This window comes from Microcebus murinus, chromosome 10 (genome assembly GCF_040939455.1).
Source record: "Microcebus murinus isolate Inina chromosome 10, M.murinus_Inina_mat1.0, whole genome shotgun sequence".
NCBI classification, from domain to species: Eukaryota; Metazoa; Chordata; class Mammalia; order Primates; family Cheirogaleidae; genus Microcebus; species Microcebus murinus.
In genome coordinates this window covers 60,360,785-60,383,081 of record NC_134113.1, presented here as the reverse complement: position 1 = coordinate 60,383,081, position 22,297 = coordinate 60,360,785, and the positions used below count along the sequence as shown (strand labels likewise).

Here is a 22,297-nt window from a genome sequence, read left to right as displayed (position 1 = left end):
CTCCCGCCTTGGCCTCCCAGAGTGCTAGGATTACAGGCGTGAGCCTCTGTGCCTGGCTGCTTGAGCTACAGTCTTAGTTAATCTGTTTAAGTGAATGTCTTCACCTTTAATTTTGGAAGATCATTTGCCTTTTCTTTCTTCTCTCCAACTAGAGTTTTTTTTTTTTTTTGAGGCAGTCTCACTCTGTTGCCCCCGCTAGAGTGCAGTGGCGTCAGCCTAGCTCACACACAGCAACCTCAAACTCCTGAGCTCAAGCAATCCTCCTGCCTCAGCCTCCCAAGTAGCTGGGACTACAGGCATGTGCCACCATGCCCAGCTAATTTTTTCTATATATATTTTTAGTTTGCCAATTAATTTCTTTCTATTTTTAGTAGAGACGGGGTCTCGCTCTTGCTCAGGCTGGTTTCCAACTCCTGACCTTGAGTGATTTGCCCACCTCGGCCTCCCAGAGTGCTAGGATTACAGGTGAGCTTTTTACCAAGAATCAAGAAGCCTGGGGAGGGAAGGTAGTACACTAAGAGATAGAAGGAAAGGGGAACTGACAGTGAAAGATTGATTTTGGCTCTATACTGTTTGGAAATGAAAAGGTTTCCAACCTGCGTACAATTAAATCATTGGAGAGGCCAGATGCCCAACCTATCCTACCAATTAAAAAAAAAAAAAAAAAGGCCAGTGTGGTGGCTAGCACCTGTAATCCTAGCACTCTGGGAGGCTGAGGCGGGCAGATCACTCAAGGTAAGGAGTTTGAAACCAGCCTGAGCAAGAGCAAGACCCCGTCTCTACTAAAAATAGAAAGAAATTAATTGGCCAACTAAAAATATAGAGAAAAAATTAGCCGGGATGGTGGCGCATGCCTGTAGTCCCAGCTACTAGGGAGGCTGAGGCAGTAGGATTGCTTGAGCCCAGGAGTTTGAGGTTGCTGTGAGCTAGGCTGACTCCAGGACACTATAGCCTGGGCAACAGACTGAGACTGTCTCAAAAAAAAGGTTCAACGTTCAGCCTAGGATACAGAGAAGTCAGTAAGTCAGTTAGGCATTGTCTAAAAGCCACAGGATAAGAATCCTTCCTAATAATAGTGTTACTTGTGTGCCACACACACGCTTTACGTATTTGACCTTTTTTTTTTTTTTTTTTTTTTGAGACAGAGTCTCGCTTTGTTGCCTAGGCTAGAGTGAGTGCCGTGGCGTCAGCCTAGCTCACAGCAACCTCAAACTCCTGGGCTCAAGTGATCCTTCTGTCTCAGCCTCCCAAGTAGCTGGGACTACAGGCATGAGCCACCATGCCCGGCTAATTTTTTCTATATATATTAGTTGGCCAATTAGTTTCTTTCTATTTATAGTAGAGACGGGGTCTCGCTCTTGCTCAGGCTGGTTTCGAACTCCCGACCTTGAGCAATCCGCCCGCCTCGGCCTCCCAGAGAGCTAGGATTACAGGCGTGAGCCACCGAGCCCGGCCCGTATTTGACCTTTATGCCTCAACTTTTTTTCATTTTACTGATGAAGAAATGAGGCACAAAACACTAAGTAACTTGATCAAGGCCAGAGCTGGGAGTAAATTGACACAGTTGGGACTGGAATGCCAGGTTTGTGTATACTAGTTCTCTTTATCTTCCTTCAGCTTCTTTGGAATTTAAAACTCCTCTGCAACCATAGCTAATCTTTTCTATTTCTTCCCCACCTTTCCCCCCTTAGACTGTGATGGACTGAGGGCTTGAAGTACAGTAGGAGTCAAGAGCAGATCCAAGGGAAATGTTCCTGTTGAGGTGAAAGCCACATGATCAAAAAAGCTAATTTAGTGATTTTAATTTTATCTTAATTTTTTTTTTTTTTTTTTTTTTGAGACAGAGTTTCACTCTCTTGCCCAGCCTAGAGTGCCATGGTGTCAGCCTAGCTCACAGCAACCTCAAACTCTTGGGCTCAAGCAATCCTTCTGCCTCAGCCTTCCTAGTAGCTGGGACTACAAGGCACGTGCCACCACGCCCAGCTAATTTTTTCTATACATTTTTAGTTGGCCAATTAACTTTTTTTTTTTATTTTGGCATATTATGGGGGTACAGATTTTAAGGTTTCAATAAATGCCCATTTCCCCCCTCCCCCCAAAAGTCTGAGTCTCCATCATGACCATCCCCCAGATGGTGCACATCTCACTCATTATGTATGTATATACCCGCCCCCCCAATTAACTTCTTTCTATTTTTAGTAGAGATAGGGTCTTACTCTTGCTCAGGCTGGTTTCGAACTTCTGACCTTGAGTGATCCACCCGCTTCAGCCTCTCAGAGTGCTAGGATTACAGGCGTGAGCCACCACGCTGGCTTTATCTTAATTTTTAATAGGTCATAGACCCCTTTGAGAAACTAATATAGCAATGAACCCTAGAAAAATGCATGTAAAGTTTTGCATATTACTTCAAAGGATTTACAAATACCACCTCCTCCCACCAATCTCATCAATGGGCCCAAAGATCCACAGACCACACCCCACAAATATAAACATTCTTTTAAGAGGGCCTATAAAGATAAAATAGGGTCAGATTTGGTGAGCTATCTAAGAACCTTCAAATAGGGGTAATAGCCATAAAACGGCTATTTTCCAAACTGGATTATTTTGCTGTTCAAGAAAAGATGAAAGGGAATAATGAGGTTTCAAGATGCAGGGGAGGGTAAGTTTCTGATTCAATAAAACATTGGGTGCCCTTTTTTCCAATTTCTAGTATGAGACAGATAAATAGCAAAAAATAAAGCAACACTCCAATGCACTTTTTTCTTTCTTTTACTTACATTAAATACATCGGTAAATCAGCAGTTGCATTCTGTTACCACGATTGTTATGTTGGGAGAGGAAGAAAGGCAAATGCTTTCTTAAAAGCAAAAAAAAAAAAAAAAAAAGAAAAAGAAAAAGGAAAACAACAAAAAAAAAACCAGAAACAAACATGACATCCCCACCCCCCTAAAAAACTGACCAGAAGAAAAAAATGAAGAGCTGGTAAATAAAAAACAAAAGATCTCCAAGCCCAACAGAGCTCAAAGGCAGAAGAGCTGGTAGGAAGTAGAGGGAAGGCAGCAGATAGGCCCAGAAGCTAAGGCCAATCCTGTTCCTATGGGGGTTTGGGAGGGGAGAAAAAGCCCGGGGAAATGGTTTCCCAGCCCCAAGGCAATAATATATCTTCACTCCTGCTCCATGGGGAAAGCTGCACAGAGAAAGAACTTCATTTCTAAGAGACTTAGAGAGCCATCCTAGTTCTTCCACTTGTAAAAAGGAAGCACTGGGTGCTTTGGGGGGCTAGTGGGTTCTGGGAAAGAAAGGGGAAAATGTATGTATGTTTCAGGGCCATGGGAACTAAGGCTGCCCCTGGAAAAGGAAGGGAATTGAGGCCTAAGTGGAAGAACCTAAGCTGGGTCTTTCAGTATCTCAGCTTTATGGACTGGGACAGAAGGCAGTCTGTAAGCCAAAAGGGCAAAAAGGTTCCAATCCTAGGTCACTGTGACTTCTGTCTTTCCCAAAACTCTGAGCTAGAACAAGAAAGAACTTAGAGTTCTCTCTTGCCTTGATGGCTTCCCAAAGACATCCTAAAACACCTGATAAGGGATATGAAGAGAGGCTTGAGATTTAGAAAGGACAAAGGTCCTTTAATGATATCAGACAGTTGTGAAGTACCTCCAGTGCTAGTCATTCCCTGTTCACAGGAACAGGTAGTATGATATGAGGGGGCTACAAGGAGGCCTCTGTGGTACTAGCCCCTAGTGGTACATGGAATAAACCACTGGTTGCATGTGGGGATACGGATGGAGGGACTAAACTCAAGATACTAACAAAGAAGGAAAGAAATAAGGCCTGATAGGAGGAAGGGGACAGACCAGACTATACAGTGGGAATAAGATCATACCTATTTACAAGGAAGTAGAAAAGACATGGTAATGGATATCAAATTGAATGTGAACCCTGGGGAAGAATAGAAAACTCCTCCCTTTTGCCTGACCTCTTTACTACCCTACCTTGGCCTATGCTATCCTGAGACTACTCCCCAGTTGCTTAATTTTCCAGGAAAGGCAAACCTATACTCAAGAGTTAGGTTGGCAAGAATAGAGGGTTAAAGATCAGAGTTGGAGGAAGCTAATAGTGGAGATTGGGCTTGAGTAGCTGCCACTTGTACTTTTCTCCATAGCCCCTCTAAAAACCTCATATATACCCCTCAGGTCCCATTTAATTAAAAAAAAAGGTAGGAGGGCAAGTAAATCAATCAAATCCACCATAAAACAAATATCCCAACTGAATTACCATCAATTAAAGTGCAAACTTCAGGGGGATATGGTGGCTGGGGCTGAGACCATCTAAAGGCCAGAGGGAGGAACATGCATATGTATAAATCAGAGGATGGATGTCAGAAACTGGTCCCTCCTCCAATTATATCACAGCAGAGCCAAAGACGCAGGCAACCAGTGAAGATTTTTTGGAGGACTCTGGGGTCCAATCCCCACTATAGGAGAAAAGCAACCTAAGAGGCAGAGTGAAGGCCTTGTGCCAACTGGGCCTTGGAAGAGTTCCAGATCCACAGATTGACACTGTATCTCCACCTTCACCCAGCTAGCTAACAACATAACATCCACCTGGTGCCTGAAAGTTTGCCTCCCCATTCTCACCTCTACCTAGAAATACCCTCCACAAGGCTGACTCATGGATACCGCAGTGTTTTCAAATATGAGAAACTCCAACCCAATAAAAACAAAAAAGAAATGTTTCCTTACTTCCTCCTGCTCTGAGCTTTATTCTCCCCCAGGGCCCTTTACTGTAACTGAACTGGAAACATCCTTCCTCAGTTCTTGGGTTCACCACCTTCTCCATCCTGGGGAGAGGAGGAAAATAGGATCAAGAACAGGGATTGACCAAGAGGAAGGGGAAGGGGCAGGAGACGAAAGTGTTTTCTGAAAAAATGGGGAGGAACACTGGGGAGAAGGAGAAAAGATAAGTAGGTCACTGTCTTGCACCTATAATACAAAGTGAAGAAAGTTTGTTTTGGGAGGTAAGTCCTGGGGGGAGTTGACCCCCAAGCCCCAGAGTAGGGGGTAGGAGGCCTGTGGCAACAGCTGCCTGGTGTTGGTTGCTGAAGCGTTAAAAAGTGCCATGACGGAGCTGTCAGGAGGCAGCCCTTGGGAGCCAGGGCTCAGTGTGCTGTTACCATAGGGGCTGTGTGCTGAGGGGTGGGGATGGAGGTTATTTCTTAGCTGTCGTGCTAGCTCCATACTTGTTCACTGCTAGCCACTCCCTCAGTTGCTACAACACTGGCTCTTGTTCTGCTGGGACTGTTCATGGAGATCCACACCCCGGCTTCGGCATGCTGCACCCCCCAGATTCTGGGGTTCACTCTTTGGCAACTTCTTAGCTAGAGATAAAAAGAGAAGGGAACAAAGTATGGTAGATTTCACTCAACCCCCATCCCAAAGGCTATTGGGTGGGAGAAAAGCAGAGGCAAAGGGAAAATTCAAGAGATTAAAAGAACATTCTGAAGAGGGGAGGGTTCATTGCTTGCAAACTACATTGACCACAAGGGGGCTAAAGCTGCAGCCAAGGATGGAGGTCCCAGGAGAAAGTTATTTCCATATATCTAAAGTTTTTAAAAGAAGAGACACTCCCACGTATCCTTGATTTGGGTTAGTGATGATTTTGCCTATAGTTAAGGGAAAAAGACAGGAAGCTCTCAGGCTGCTCTGACCTTACCTATTGCCAGGAAGAGATCATTCACGTTCATAGCAGTCTTGGCTGAAGTCTCCATAAACAATAAGCTGTTGTCATCTGCATATGCCTGGGCCTCCTGCAAGGGGTTGGATGTACTGGTGCTCAGAATACAGGAGGGAAACAAGTATTGCCTTTCCACTCTTATATAGGATCTAGAGCTAGGTTCCCACCCCTTAATTAATGCCCCTTTGAGCCAGCTGGCCCTAGACCCATAATTTAGTGACAATTCCCTCAAGATAAACCCATGTCCACTCAGCCCCCACAAACAGATGTCAGGAATCTTAATTATGGGGGAGAGGGTAAATTGATGGGGGGGGGGCTTTTGGATTCTGACACTTGAATGGTCCCTTACCTCAAATTTAATTGCTCCCTCCTTCCTGTTTTCACACTGGTACCCCCACAGCTGGTACTTCCCTACCCCTCTGCTCTGGAATTTTCTTCTGACTCCTCTAAAATCTCCTGGCTGTCATTAGGGTCACAGTGTTGCTGTATTTAACTTGGTGTAGAACTGGGGAATGAGACAATGAATGTCCTTAGATGAGGTTTTCAAAGAGGACTGGTTTGGAAAAAAAGAGGCCCCAAGTACAGAGGGAGTGTGTTAGAGAGGGACTCTATGGGCCATCTTACTTCATACTCCACCATGCGCTTGTTGGCCAGGTCAGCTTTGTTCCCTGCCAAGGCAATAACGATGCTGGGACTTGCCTGTCGCTGTAGTTCCTTTACCCATGTCTTTGCTCGGGCAAAGGTTTCCTAGGAAAACATGAGGAAGAGAATGGGTAGTTTGTAATGACTGCCAATATACATCTACCACCTTTAAAACGTAGTCTTAAAATTTACCTCTTCTCAGTGGCCTTTCCTTATTGAAACCATGGGTCTCCAATAATTCATTATCTCTGTCTTCTTGGCATTTGAAAGGATAATTTGTATGCTAACTTGCTATTTCCAGAACCTGTTTTCTCTCCCCCACCTAATTTAATTCCTATACATATAAGCAAGAACAGTCTTCTTAGCCCACTTACCTGATTAGTAATGTCATAAACCACGATTGCAGCCTGGGCACCCCTATAGTACATAGGGGCTAAGCTGTGGTATCGCTCCTGCCCAGCTGTGTCCCAGATCTCAAACTTGACTGTTGTGTCATCTAGACAAACGGACTGGGTGAGAAAGGCCGCTGTGGATAAGAGAATGGAGGGAAGAAATTGTAAGTGGGAGGATGAATGGGAACACCCACACCCCTTCAAAATATCTCTACTCTCACTCTAAGACCAGTCACCACCCAGGCTACTCAGCTACAGGAAATGGTTCAGCATTCTCTTTACACATAAGTCTTGGAACCAGGATTAAGCCCACCCTTGGGTAAGTCCTCCCTGCCAAAAGTTTCTCTGGCTCAGGGACCGGGCACATCAGAAACTAAGGGGGGGCTGGGCGAGGTGGCTCACGCCTGTAATCCTAACACTCTGGGAGGCCGAGGTGAGCAGACTGCTCGAGTTCAGGAGTTCGAAACCAGCCTGAGCAAGAGCGAGACCCCGTCTCTACTATAAATAGAAAGAAATTAATTGGACAACTAACATATATAGAAAAAGTTAGCCGGGCATGGTGGTGCATGCCTGTAGTCCCAGCTACTTGGGAGACTGAGGCAGCAAGATTGCTTAAGCCGAGGAGTTTGAGGTTGCTGTGAACTAGGCTGATGCCATGGCACTCACTCTAGCCTGGGCAACAAAGCAAGACTCTGTCTCAAAAAAAAAAAAAGAGGGGGTGGGGAGTGCTAAAAAAAAAAAAAAAAAAAAGAAACTAAGGTAGGGCAGGGCGCAGTTGCTCACACCTGTAATCCTAGCACTCTGGGAGGCCAAGGCAGGAGGATAGCTCAAGGTCAGGAGTTCAAAACCAGCCTGACCAAGAATGAGACCCCGTCTCTACTAAAAATAGAAAGAAATTAATTGGCCAACTAAAAACATATAGATCCAGTAGAAGAGGAAAGTTAAAAAAAGAAAAAAAGAAAAAAATAAAAAAAAAATAAAAACATATAGAAAAAATTAGCTGGGCATGGTGGAGCATGCCTGTAGTCCCAGCTACTCGGGAGGCTGAGGCAGAAGGATTGCTTGAGCCCAGGAGTTTGAGGTTGCTGTGAGCTAGGCTGACGCCACTAGCCCAGGCAACAGAGTGAGACTCTGACACAAACACACACAAAAGAAACTAAGAGGGATAGAGAGAAGAACTGGCATTTATACCAGAGTTATCCTTCCTCCATCCAAAACAGAGGAATAACAAACAATGACATAAACACTAAACTTCTGATAAAAGTCATATCAAGAATTAATTAGCTGAGCACAGTGGCAGGCACCTGTAATCCCAGCTACTTCAGAGGCTGAGGCTGGAGGATCGCTTGAGCCCAGGAGTTCAAGCCTAGCCTGGGTATCATAGCAAGACCTAGTCTCTATCTGCTGTAGGTTCAGGAGCACATTCCCAAGCTGACTAATAAAAGGGGGAAGGAATAATATGGGAGTTCTCATAAAAGATCCTTTATTGAATTAGCACCCTATTTGGGGATAATGGCAGAGAGTAAGTAGCAAAGGAGGGAAAAGCAAATGCCCATTATATGTTGTATAGTTCTAGCCTTTATTTTACCAGATATGTACATCAGAATTACCTAAAGAGTTTTCCCAAACACATATGCCTGTGCCACTGCCACCAACCTTACCCACCTCCAATACTAATCAGTAGACCTACAGTACAGCCCAAGTATGCATAGGTTGAAAATGCTCCTCAGGTAATTCTGATGTGTATCTTTAATAATGAATCATAGCTCCAAACCAACTTTTATCTGCTCAAGATGATAGTCAACTGACTTCATTAGGATTTAAGAAGACAGAGTGGGAGAAGACAGATAAAAAAAATTAGTAATTTTCTTTGTGTGCAAAGGTCAAACTCTCTTCTAGGAAGCAAGAGGATGCACATATTTCTGCTTTTTGGCATTATGGTAGTATTTTTTTTCCTTTTTAAAAAAATCATTTCTTTAGTTTTTATCTAGAGTTTCCATTCCCAGGGGGAAAGAATGAGTCTAAGAGGGCCAGCTCCACAATCATGTCCTAAATCTCCTTTCAAAAGCCTCATCAGGCCTGGTGCAGATGCTTGGGCCTATAAGCCTAGCACCTTAGGAGTCCAAGGAGGATTGGGCCTAATTAAGCCTAGCACCTTGGGAGGATTGCTTGAGGTCAGGAGTTTGAGACCAGTATGGGCAAAACAGCGAGACCCTGTCTCTACAAAAGATTTTTTTAAAAAAAATTAGCTGAGTGAGGTGGTGCGTGCCTATAGTACCAGCTACTCAGGAGGCTGAGGTGGAAGGACTGCTTGAGCCTAGGAGTTTAAGGCTTCAGTGAGCTATGATCACACTACTGCATACCAGCCTGGGCAACAGAGCAAGACTTTGTCTCTTAAAAAAAAAAAGAAAGAAAAAAGAAAGCCTTATCAAATACTGAACCTCTTCTTTTCCTAAGGTACTCACCTCCAATGGTACTCTCCTGGTACTCATGGAACTGCCCTTTGACAAAACGTAATACCAGGCTTGACTTCCCCACTGCAGATTCTCCTAGCAGGACCAATTTGAACTGGCATATTTTGCTGGCCTGGGGCTGCCCATTGGGCCTGGCTGTGCTTCTGCTAGTCATGGCCAGATTATCAGAGTGGGAAAGGGTAGAGGGAGGGGGATGCCGCAAAGGGGGGAGGGGGAAGGGGAGGGGACTTCCAGGCTTCAACAGTCCTGCAAGGGAAAAAACGGGTAAAATTAAACATAGGTCCATTGAAGCTGCAATTGCTTTTTAAAGGAAGGTCAGAATCTCTTCATTTCCTTGCTCCTAGGAGGACATAGCTCTTGTAATCATCCATCATTGAAAGGTTATACTTCTGAGAAGTTCTCAGACAGCTGATACCCAGTGGTAAGAGTGGGGAACAGTAAAGTAAGAACTGCTTCTGAAGTGGAGTTTGCCTTATCACATAATCTCTAACTGTCAAAAGAGCTGAAATGGAAAGACTGAAAACTGTGAGTTTTTAATCCCCCATCAATTCCCCACCAGATCTTTAAAAAATAATTTTTTTTGAGTCACAGCATATTGATCAACCCTCAGTTGGCCTAAGAATATTCAGATCCACCCACAAGTACCCTAGATCCGAGTATCTTCTTGGTATCCTAGTGCTGTACTCTTTTTTTCCTTTTCTTTTTTCAAGCTCTTTCTTAAAGTAAGAGAGGAACTCTAGGGATATGGGATAAGAGTCACCCCTCCTAAGGGTAGAGGGGTAGCTTCCGGTTCTGTATCCTTCCTATATGACCAATCTTTCTTTTTTTTTTTTTTTGAGACAGAGTCTCACTTTGTTACCCAGGCTAGAGTGAGTGCCGTGGCGTCAGCCTAGCTCACAGCAACCTCAATCTCCTGGGCTCAAGTGATCCTCCTGCCTCAGCCTCCCAAGTAGCTGGGACTACAGGCACGCGCCACCATGCCCGGCTAATTTTTTGTATATATATTTTTAGTTGGTCAATTAATTTCTTTCTATTTTTAGTAGAGACGGGGTCTCGCTCAGGGTGGTTTCGAACTACTGACCTTGAACAATCCACCCGCCTCGGCCTCCCAGAGTGCTAGGATTACAGATGTGAGCCACCACGCCTGGCCTTCTTTTTTTTTTTTTTTTGATCAATCTTTCTAACAAGAAATTTCTGAAGATTTAATCAGAGTCCTATTGCCAGAAAATCTATCCTTTCTCATTTCTGGCAAAAGTGAAGAGAGAAATACAACCAACAGATCACATTCAGTATCAACTCTTTCACTTTGTTTCTGCCACCTCTCTAGGACTGAAAGTCTATCAAGTCTGAGAATGAGCTTGACTTACTCTCAACTTGCAGCTGTCTTGCCAGTGCCTAGGGATTAAGGTTGCCTTCCACACCAAAGGGGCCTAAAAACTATAGCCTTCCACATTAGAGGCAGAGAAAGATATGTATACCTTCTAAACACACATAGGCATCTCCAGAGGATGGCATAGGAGATAAGTCTGCAAGCAATTAATATTTGATGAAAGAATACACTGAATCAACTCCTCTACCTTCTAAGAGGGCTAAGAAAGCTGCCCATGAGGGAGGGAATAGAGAGAGAAAAGTTGGGACTTTTGAGATTCTAATCATCCAAACCTGACTATATTTGATCATCATGACCCTTAAGGGAAAGGAGCTATGAAATTCAAAGAGTAGTTATTACAGGCAGAGCATGCAAAAACCTCTCTCTAAAACCTAAGCATTGCTGGAATTGTACTTTGTTCAAATTAATCTTTCCCTTTTCCAAAATTGATCATAGAGACTCCACAGGCATTTTAGTCTTATGGCATATGTCGGGAAACATTATTTTGTCAGTCTAGTTAGTGGGTTTGGAGTTCAATTGAGGTTTACAATCTCAGCAATCCTACTTACTAGGTAGTAAAGACAGAATATCATACAAGAGGCAATGCAGACAAATAAAGTCCAATTCTGGAGTCTACTTCTCTGGGTATGTTTTCCAGTTCTACTTCTTAGCTGTGACCCTTGGGGAAAGTTAAATATATATATGTACATTTGTTTCCTCATCTGTAAAATGGGATAACAGCCTTATAAGCACCTACTTCATAAGAGTGTTGTAAGGATTAAATAATATATGCAAAGAACTTAAGTATTTGATATGAAGTGCTAAGTAAATATTAAGCTACTAATTAATACTACATCAAGAAAATTTCTCTACCTCTTTGAGCCTTACCTTCCACCTTTGTGAAATGGAAAAATGCCACCCTCATAGAGTAGCTATGAGGAGTAAGTTAAAGATGCATTTAACATAGTGCTAATAAATAATAGCTACGTATTGTTATTTCGTGGCCCTGTTTTTGATGATCCAGAAAAGATCAAGTTAATATATTAAAGGATATCTCAATATGAGTTATCAATATATTCCTAAAAAGCAACCATGATATGAAAGAGGTATAAGAAAGAAAAAGACAGAAAAAACAAAAGGGTAAAGAGGAAGTTAGCAAGAAATGAGACAGGTGAGAACTTAAAGTCCCAAAGTAGACTAGATTAATACAGAAGAATGTGACAAATTACTCTGATCCTACCTTTTTAGCACCAGGGACTGGTTTCATGGAAGTCAATTTTTCCACAGATGGGGGGAGGTCTTGGGGGAATGGTTTTAGGATGATTCAAGTGCATCATATTTATTGTGCAAACTTACTCTAATGTTTTTTTTAATTTTTTTTAAATTTCAGCATATTATGGGGGTACAAATGTTTAGGTTACAAATGTTAATCTGTATTTGCAGCTGCCCCTCCACACTAGCATCACTGCCTCTGCTCCACCTCAGATCATCAAGCATTAGATTCTCATAAGAACTACCCAACCTAGATCCCTCTCATGCAAAGTATACAGCAGGGTTCGTTCTCCTATGAGAATCTAATGCCACTGCTGATCTAACAGGAGGTGGAGCTTATGCGGTGATGGGAACATGGGGAGCAGCTGTAAATAGAGATGAAGCTTTGCTTGCTCACCTGCCGTTTACTGCCTATACCACTCCCCACCCACCTGCCATTCACCTCTTGCTGTGCTGCCTGGTTCCTAACAGGCCACAGACCAGTGGCCCAGGGGGTGGGGACCACAGATACTGGGTATTCTGTAGTCCCCTGAGCCAGTGAATCCCAAACATTCAGATATACATGTACCATTTTATGATTAAGTTTTCACTGATCTATCATGAATTGATCAAAATAAAGATGATATAGCAAGTTTTTCACAATGCTAAATTTATTGAATTTAAAAGAGTATCTTTAATTATGAGATTTCTAACTTCACACTTTCTTAGTGTATCAATTTTCTCTGGAAGGATAAGGTGTGATTATATATATATATGTTTATAATACATATATTGGAAAAACCTCTAAGACCTATTGTTGGCTGGGCGCAGTGGTTCACACCTGCAGTCCTAGCTCTCTGGGAGGCCGAGGCAGGAGGACTGCTTGAGCGAAGCAGTTTGAGACCAACCTGAGCAAGAGCAAGATCCTGTCTCTACTAAAAATAGAAAAATCAGCCAGTCGTCATGGTGTGCGCCTATAGTCCCAGCTACTCAGGAGGCTGAGGCAGGAGGATCACTTGAGCAACGGAGTCTGAGGTTGCTATGAGCTAGGCTGATGCCATGGCACTCTACTCAGGGCAATGAAGTGAGACTCTGTATCCAAAAAAAAGACCTATTTTTAAGTTAAAAAAAAAGTTGTTGAACAAAACACAGTTGGATCCTATTTCTGCAAAACAAAACAAAATTCACAGAAAAAGGTTTGTAAGAAAACATACCTGCCTGTTAACAGTGGTAATTTCTAAGGAGAGTGGGATTGTGCCAGAAAGTATGTGAAGGAGTCCGATATTTTATTCTACACAATTCTTTCTTTTTAAACAGGGAATATATTTTAAAAAATAGTTTTCTAAAAGAAAAATTAAAACCTCCAAATTTAAATTAATTGGTCCATGAAATCCAAAATTCTAGGAACCATTACTATGAGAGTCAGTATTAATTAGCCTCTTAACCATCAGTTGCAGTTCTTTAGTTGTTCTTCATCCTCAAACTTTTAGAGTCATGTTTCTCAAACTGTGGGCTGTAAGCCAATAGTGACCTTAAAATCACTTGGTGGATCGTCATCAGTTATTAAAAAAAAAGATACAGAACAAGAAATATCAAGTACATGGCAAACAGTAAACATAACAATCATTTTGACAGTGGGCCTGGTGGTCAGGCCTACAATCCTAGCACTTTTGGAGGCAAAGGTGGGAGGATTGCTTGAGCCCAGGAGTTAGAGACTAGCCTGGGCAACATAGCAAGACCTCATCTCTACAAAAAAATAGAAAAATTAGCTGGGCTTGGTGACACATGCCTGCAGTCTTAGTTATTTGGGAGGCTGAGGAAGGAGGATCACCTACGCTTGGGAGTTTGAGGTTGTAGTGAGCTATGATGATGCCACTGCGTTGCAGCCCAGTAACAGTGAGACCCTGTCTCAAAAAAAAAAAATCATTTTGTGAAAAATGTTTCACTTGTATGTGTATTTTACACACATCAATTTATGACATAAATTTTATTTTATTTTTTTACTATGAGTCTTGATCAAAAAAAGTTTAAAAAACACTGCTTTGGAGAGGCCTGATGCTGAAAGATGCATTAGTAGGGATGGAAGGAAGTCAGTCTCTGGACAGCCTATAGCTACAGTTAATACTAAAATTCAGATGAAGGCTGAATGACAAGTTCTAGAGAGGTCAGAGGATTCCCCAACCCTACTACTATGGTTAGGGAGCAATCATGAAAGTGGGAAGAGCCAACTAAGACAGAAACAATTTTATGTAGTGGTAAGGCCTTTGGAATCAGGCAAGTCTGAGTTCCATTCCCTGCCTTGCCACTTAACCACTGTGATCACAGGCTACTCTTTTTGCCTTTCTGAGCCTCCTTCCTTATCAGTGGGAATCTTTGGGAAAGAAAGGGTGTTGGTGAAAGCAGCAAAGACCACAATTTGAATTCACTTCCAAAGTTCTGTATACTGGGTTGAAAGTCACATACTGTAAGAAAAAAGAAGAAATAAGTAAAATAAAATACAATAAAAACAGGCTGGGCGTGGTGACTCACGCCTGTAATCTTAGCACTCTGGGAGGCCAAGGCAGGCGGATTGCTCGAGGTCAGGAGTTCAAAACCAGCCTGAGCAAGAGCGAGACCCCGTCTCTACTATAAACAGAAAGAAATTAATTGGACAACTAATATATATATAGAAAAAATTAGCTGGGCATGGTAGCGCATTTCTATAATCCCAGCTACTTGGGAGGCTGAGGCAGTAGGATTGCTTGAGCCCAGGAGTTTGAGGTTGCTGTGAGCTAGGCTGATGCCATGGCACTCACTCTAGCCTGGGCAACAAAGCAAGACTCTGTCTCGAAAAAAATAAATAAACATAAAAAAATAAATAAAAAGGGCCAGGCGCGGTGGCTCACGCCTGTAATCCTAGCTCTTGGGAGGCCGAGGCGGGCGGATTGCTCAAGGTCAGGAGTTCAAAACCAGCCTGAGCAAGAGCGAGACCCCGTCTCTACTATAAATAGAAAGAAATTAATTGGCCAACTGATATATATATAAAAAAAAATTAGCCGGGCATGGTGGCACATGCCTGTAGTCCCAGCTACTCGGGAGGCTGAGGCAGAAGGATTGCTCCACCCCAGGAGTTTGAGGTTGCTGTGAGCTAGGCTGACGCCTGGGCAACAAAGCGAGACTCTGTCTCAAAAAAAAAACAACAACAACAACAACAACAACAAAAAACAACAAAAAATAAATAAAAAGATATTTATGTGGGATGGGTATGGTGAATCATGCCTGTAATCCTAGCACTCTGGGAGGCTGAGGCATGAGGATCACTCAAGGTCAGGAGTTTAAGACCAGCCTGAACAAGAGCGAGACCCCGTCTTTACTAAAAACAGAAAGTAGCTGGACAACTAAAAATATACAGAAAAAATAAGCTAGGCATGGTAGGATATGCCTGTAGTCCCAGCTACTTGGGAGGCTGAGGCAGAAAGACTGCTTGAGTCCAGCAGTTTGACGTTGCTGTGAGCTAAGCTGACACCACAGCACTCAAGTCCGGACAACAGGGTGAGACTCTATCTCAAAAAATATATATATATATATATATTTATGTGGTACTTCATATACACTGTCTCACAGGAAAAGATAGGCCATCATAATGCTAAACTTTAAAACAAAAAACAGATGACAAAAATAGGAAAAAAAGACACTAATGATAAGCTAGCTGATCAAATATTCTTTAGATGACATACATATACTACACTTTCACGAAACATAGGAAAAGTTACTAGTTTTGACTTAGTCTCTCACATTTTTACATATTTCAGCCTGATCCAAGGGGCAGATTAAGCTTCAATGTTACTATTCTACAATATGAAAACACGGGAGTTATGGACTGAATTCTCATGGCTAAACACATCACTTGAAGCCTGGGAAAACAGCAAGAGATTGGGGGAGTATGAAGATAGGAAACAGTCACAGACACACTTAGGTTGCAAAATCCGTGTCCCTAAACCCCACAGACAGAAAGTCAAGTCAGAGCCCAGACACAGTCAACACACTTACTTTTTTTTTCTTTTTTTTAGATAGAGTCTCACTCTGTTGCCCAGGCTACAGAGTGCCATGGCGTCAGCCTAGCTCACAGCAATCTCAAACTCCTGGGCTCAAGTGATCCTTCTGCCTCAGCCTCCCAAGTAGCTGGGACTACAGGCATGCCCCACCATGCCCAGCTATTTTTTTCTCTATATATTTTTAGTTGTCCAATTAATTTGTTTCTATTTTTAGTAGAGACGGGGTCTCGCTCTTGCTCAGGCTGGTTTCGAACTCCTGACCTTGAGCGATCCTCATGCCTCAGCCTCCCAGAGTGCTAGGATTACAGGTGTGAGCCACCTCGCCCGGCCATCAGCAAACTTTCTTACTACTAAACAATCTTGGATTGATTGTCAGAGATTAGTAATTACTGAGTTAGAAAAGACTACCCTAATATGTAACCTCAAGAATGTATCTTAGGCCGGGCACAGTGGCTCATGCCTATAATCCTAGCACTCTGGGAGGCCAAAGCGGGCAGATTGCTCAAGGTCAGGAGTTCGAAACCAGCCTAAGCAAGAGCGAGACCCCCGTCTCTACTATAAATAGAAAGAAATTAATTGGATAACTAAAAATATATAGAGAAAAAATTAGCTGGGCATGGTGGTGCATGCCTGTAGTGCCAGCTACTTGGTAGGCTAAGGCAGTAGGATCGCTTGAGCCCCGGAGATTGAGGTTGCTGTGAGCTATGCTGATGCCATGGCACTCAGTCGAGCCTGGGCAACAGAGTGAGACTCTGTCTCAAAAAATAAAAAAAAGACCTTCCCTGTTTATAGTAATTGATGGGCTACCCATCTCTAAGCCTTCATCTTTAATTTCATGTTTATAATGTTATTTCTTAATGCAGTAGACTCTCAAAAGATCAGAGGTACAGAAACGAAATAATACATCTAAGAATCAATTGATTTCTTCCCTGTTCTAGTGGTGATCTTCTTGCCAAGAGCTGACAATGGCTAATGACCCATTCGAAAAGCAAAAAAATAAACCAAAGCAAACCAGTCAAGTGATATCATGAGTATTACCTTCACACCTGTGGCAACAAAAGGAAGATTGAGCAGGTTAGTCTTCCCTTTAACCCTTTCAGCTCAGAAGAGAAGAAATCCAATTTAACTTCCCTTAGAAGTACAGCTCCACAAGAATGGCTTATCAAATGATCCATTAACTAGGGAAGATTGAGGCCTGACCACAGGTCAGCCCACAGGGGATGGGGGTTTGGGTTGGAGGATGTTCTTTAGTGTAGGCAGCTCTCCCAAGCAGCACAGGCAAGTAGGCATAACAAAAAAGGTCCTTAGCCTGCCAATCCCAGCTAGAGCAAGACTTCATTCCTCAGCCCCCCTGCTACTTGCTAGCTTTGGGTTCCCATACCAAATACATATGAAGCTTCCAAAAGTTTATCACTTATCAACAGAGACTGAGTTCCCAGTATAGATAGCCACTGAAATCTAACCCAGTCCCAAATGTCAGCCCTTTAAGGTCAGTTAACCAGATAAGAGCCAGTCTAGAGGTCATTTAGTCTAGTTTCCATATTTTACAGGAGGAAACCAAGGCACATAAAATTAGTCAACTTGTCAGGTGTTACCACATAGTCAGCTAAGTAGCAAATATAGGACTCCTAGTTAAGTACTCCTGCCTCTTTTATACCATTACACCTCTTAAGGAAGCAGGAAATGAATTCTGAGGAAGGCACCAGGATTGGAACAAGAGGTTAGATTGGATAGTTTCTGCCTTTATTCAGTTTAGGTGATTACTTGCTTTGAGACTAAACACAAGTTAGGAAGACCCAGACCTTCCCTGGGAACTGGGATCCAGTCCCATATCCTTCTGACAGAACAATTAATTCATCATTACTACTCTCTAGAAGGTCTTGACCAACTCCTGCCAGGACAGTTGGAATAGAAGCAATTCAATGGGAGGCAATGGTTACTTGTGCAGGATTCAGTGGGCCTTGGGATTAATGTGACAGATTTACTAAGTAGGGAAGAAAGGGCAGAAACCAGTAAATACGCTTCATCTCCCCTCCAACTTTGTTTAGACCTAACTCACCAAAATCTTGAACTGACAGTTCCACTACTTGACTCAGCTCTTTCATCCATCGTGGGTATTTTGTTGTTGTTGTTTTGTTTTTAATAGACAAAGTCTCGCTATGTTGCCCAGGCTGGTCTCAAACTCTCAAACTCCTGGGCTCAATTGATCCTCCTGCCTCAGCCTCCTGAATAGCTGGGAATACAGGCTCACAGCACCAAACCTGGCTTCTTTCATTGTGTTGATCCAATGTTATCCAATGAGTCACTGAATTAAATGAGAGTCCTTCCAATTCCGTCGCCCTCTCCCTTATATTTCTCCAAGAGGCAAAATGCATACTTATCTCTTACCAGTATAGTAGTACAAACTCCCTATTATTGACCTAGGAAAGAATGGAATGTCCTTCCCTACTTTGTCTGCCTAGCAAAATCCTAAGGTATCTCATAAAGCCAAGCTCAAATATTACTTCTGTGAAGTTGAGTAATTATCCTTTCACCCCAGTAGAATGCATCATTGCATCTTTTAGTGTCCCGTATGGTCCCATAGTATTGTGAATGTATGTCTGTCTATCATCGCATTTATCACATTATATGAATAATTGTATCTGTCTGCCCAACTATGAACTTCTTAAAAAGTGGGACTATTTTATTTTTATGTCATCTTAAGTCTTCAGAGCAGAGCACAATGCCCAGTCCCTAACAGGTTCTCCCTAAATTAATTAAAGGTAAGTAATGCTGCTTCCCAATCAGCTCCTCCCCTTCCGTGCCATCTGGATAGATCTTACTCAGTTCCATTTGGGAATGTTTTTAATAGGCCTGAGAACCAATTCTCACCTTGGCCTCTTTGTGATCTCCCTTGGATGGAGGGTCCCCTTGGGACTCAGCCCACAAGGTACTGTTGCAACTCACATGGGCTAACTGCTTTTCCTGTCACCTGGTACTATGCCTCAGATGGCCTAATCACACCCAATATGTGGCCCTCCCACCCAAACACTGAGGCAATTATAGCTAAAAACAAAGTTCCCTGAATTTTCAGTTAATGTTAAGTGGTCAAAAAGCTTTGGATCATAATATATTAATTTATGTCTTGAGAAACACAAGAAAGAGCCACAGAGCCAGAAGAAACTCTGAAAATGTACCTACTGCCCCTAAACAGAATCTACAACCTTGCCCAGAAATCTGTCCACACTTTACTCACCTGGGTGGCTCCTTATTCAGCTTCATTACTGTTCAGTCAATGACTAAATTTTTCCTAAAATATTTGTGGGAAATGGGAGTGTAATATGCAGGGTTTTATGGTATCCTTCCTCTCAAAGGGTTTCCTTATTTTAAGTTCATTGTCTCACACTTTGGTTACTTTCCAATTTGAAATGCTTTAGGATTAAGGAGCAAACTATATACTTGCTTCTCCCACCCTATGCCTCCTTCTCAGAAGTCAAGTTTATATCAGTGCACACAAAGTATAGAAGAGCAATCCTTGTTCCTAGGTAAAATAATAGTTAGAAGATATGAGGTATGTTCTGCATTAGGGACTGTCCAGAAAAAAAAAAAAAAAGACATGAGGTATGACTTCAAGGGCAATAGGAGAGCCCTCTCCAAATAAGAGTCTATGTTTGAAATTCCATATTGATAATTTCACTCCTTAGTTCCCTCTTAAGATGTAAAAACCCTTGAAAGAATGAATACTTTAAGTGAGTATATGTTATTTATACCTTAGTATGGAGCAGATTCTTTCTTGAAGGTAAGCTTGATCAAGGGGAAGGTAGAAAAACCACAAAAGGATGCACATAAGAAATGGACAGGATATGACTAGGGGTTAGAAAATGGCAAAGACCAGAAAGGATTAAAACATACACACACATACCCCTACACAATTTTCTCTAGGGCTGGCTTTGTAGGTAAGAGAAGTTCCTTGGAGAGACAACAATTGAGGTTTCTGATGGATACTATGCAAAGGCTAGGGGTCCTCAAACTTTTTAAACAGGGGGCCAGTTTACTGTCCCTCAAACCGCTGGTGGGCCGGACTATAGTTTAAAAAAAACTATGAACAAATTCCTGTGCACACTGCACAGATCTTATTTTGAAGTAAAAAAAAAATGGGCAAAAGCACCCACATGTGGCCCGAGGGTCACAGTTTGAGGACGCCTGGACATCAGACGATTTCTAAAGCCAGTAGAGACAAATTCAATTAATCAGGTGGTAGTATGAACTGCCCCAGCTGTACTGACTCTAGAGGTCACAAATTCCTCACTTTAGCAGAGATGGCAATAATTTGATTCACCGTAATGTTTCTTTCCTACCCATAAAAAAGAAGAGTTTTGTCTATCTTTTTGGGCATTTCCTAGGATATCCAACACACAACTAGGGTGTGTGTGTGTTTGTGTACTAAAGAAGGTGAATGACAATCCATAGTACAACCCTCTGCTTTCTGAATTTGATAGAGGACAAAATGAACTATGAAAGGAACATAATAAAAAACAGAGTATCATCACAGAAAGAAAAATTGTGGAAAAAATGAAAGACTAGAATTTGGTGAGAACATGAAAACAGAATTAATTGCCTTTGGGTGGCACATCCCCCAAAGCAAAGCAAGATTGGTCTGATCTGCTGTTTCTCATCCCTGACTTTCTTAAATGAAATATAACGAGCGAGGTATGTATGTGTGGGAGGATTTACACTTTTTATACTTCTGTACAGTTTAAATATTTGTAAATATGTACATATTATTTTTGTAATTAAGAAATGTAGTGATAAAAGACATTGGTATAGAAGGGAAAAAGGAAGAAGTATAATTCAGGACAATCCAATAGGCTCCACTCCAAGCTATGGGGGACTAAGGTTAGCAGACTGTCAAAAATATATGGGGAGGAGAGAACTCTATCTACTCCTCAGGTTTAGTAATTGATCTTCTTTTTGCCATTCATACCCTTCCCCAGATACCTCACAGTTTGACATAACTTTCTAACAGCAGAGAAATCTAGGCTCCTGGAGAAGTTGACAAAGAACAAGGGGTGATGCCAACCTTTTGGAATGAAATTTCTCACCCTTCCCCAAATCTCTTCCTCAGTGATATCACCTCATAGATCCAGGCCTGGCTAACTCCATTAACTGCCTGGGAAATACCACAAAAGTTTCACCAACTAAGGTTAAGAAGATCTCTTCATGTCTGAGGATCTCAAAGCTCCCTTTCCTGTGCAGATAACGAAATCATTCCCCACCTCTAAGTCAGAGATATGGTATTCACTATAGACCACATTAAGTGGCAAAGTGGACAAAACATCCTTCAAGTCTAACTTCTCAGGACATGAAACAGTATACCCAGCTACGAGGTCAAGAAAAAGTGCAAGGGCTGAGTTTGGAGCAGCCGACAGTCATAGAAAAAAATTAATTTACTTTCATATTCATTCCTACCCTGGGAGTACCAAAAAACTTCAAATTACCACATCTAAACACTAAAGGGAACAAGAGTGGGTACTCCTGACGAAGAGCCTCTAGTCTAGCCCACCCTTCAGCATTCCCAAAAGGGCCCATAACTGATACCAGGCCCTGCTTCCATTTCATCAACTACCTTAGTCTTCTATATTAGTAAGGCTTTCTTCGTTTTCTCCAGTTCTCCCTCACTAACCCAAATCCCTCTGAACACTACAGCCCTTTAGTTTTTATAATAGCCATTTCCCTGAATAATGCCTTTTACCCAACTGAAAACCCTTCTCAGGCCCTTCCAATTAGACAACTCTCCATAGACCCAGCCCCGGTTATCCTCAGGGCCCTGGCGGCAGGTTTGACCCCTCCTCGCCTCCCGGCAAATGGGCTTACCTCACCCGCTGCCCCGTCCCTTTCCCCAGCTCCTCCCTCTTCAGCGCTGCTTAATGAGGCCTGCCCCTGCCCTCACACAAGCTCCGGGCCTTCGGCGCCCAGCCCCCAGCCCAGCCGCCGCCAGAACCCAGCCGCCTCCCCGACTCACCAACTTCGGGGTCCCAGCCCGCCCGGTCCCCTCCTCAGCGCCCCCATTAGGCCTGCCGGGGCCCGGCCCCCTTGTCCCCTCTCCAGCAGACCACTCTAACCCCTTGCTTAGGCCTAGACCCGCCTCTGCTCTCAGGTCAGGCCATTCTCATCTCCTGGGCGCCTCTGCCCCAGCCCTTTGGGCTCCATCAGCTCGGTACCTGGGGCTCCGTCTCCCCCGTCGGCCCCAAGCCTGTGTCGAACAGACAAACAGCTGCAGCTCAACCAAACCCTCCTGCCCCTCCTTCTTCTCCTCGTCCTGGGCGGGGGCTCCAGCCAATAGCTCGATTACCCGCCTACTATCGAGGGTGGGCTAGATGTGCACTCATCCGCCAATCCTCTGGAGAAAGGCGGGTTTCTTGG

At 43.1% G+C, this 22,297-nt stretch overlaps 1 protein-coding gene and 1 long non-coding RNA gene across 2 annotated transcripts in view; one reads left to right on the top strand and one right to left on the bottom strand.

The window, feature by feature from the left end:
* Positions 1–18,225, top strand: part of LOC142873373 (uncharacterized) — a 51,952-nt gene extending 33,727 nt beyond the window's left edge. The window contains exons 6-8 of the long non-coding RNA XR_012921449.1: positions 9,586–9,766; positions 16,834–16,969; positions 18,042–18,225. This is a non-coding gene — a long non-coding RNA (uncharacterized LOC142873373). The remainder of the gene's footprint in view (positions 1–9,585; positions 9,767–16,833; positions 16,970–18,041) is intronic.
* On the bottom strand, positions 2,752–22,187 carry RAB5B (RAB5B, member RAS oncogene family). Its single transcript, XM_012753179.2, has 6 exons — positions 22,096–22,187; positions 9,233–9,487; positions 6,750–6,901; positions 6,358–6,480; positions 5,713–5,806; positions 2,752–5,377 (listed from the first exon to the last, which is right to left on the bottom strand). The coding sequence occupies exons 2-6, from the start codon at positions 9,393–9,395 to the stop codon at positions 5,262–5,264; spliced, it is 648 nt and encodes a 215-aa protein (XP_012608633.1). The 5' UTR covers positions 9,396–9,487; positions 22,096–22,187; the 3' UTR covers positions 2,752–5,261.
* Positions 22,188–22,297: the final 110 nt, after the last annotated feature.

Excerpts from the sequence above, each read along its gene's own strand:
- RAB5B (XM_012753179.2), bottom strand. The coding sequence starts at position 9,395 with ATGACTAGCAGAAGCACAGCCAGGCCCAATGGGCAGCCCCAGGCCAGC. Across the intron at positions 6,481-6,749 it reads TTTATGACATTACTAATCAG|GAAACCTTTGCCCGAGCAAA; the intron begins GTAAGTGGGCTA and ends ATGTTTTCCTAG. Across the intron at positions 5,378-5,712 it reads TGATCTCTTCCTGGCAATAG|CTAAGAAGTTGCCAAAGAGT; the intron begins GTAAGGTCAGAG and ends TTTTATCTCTAG.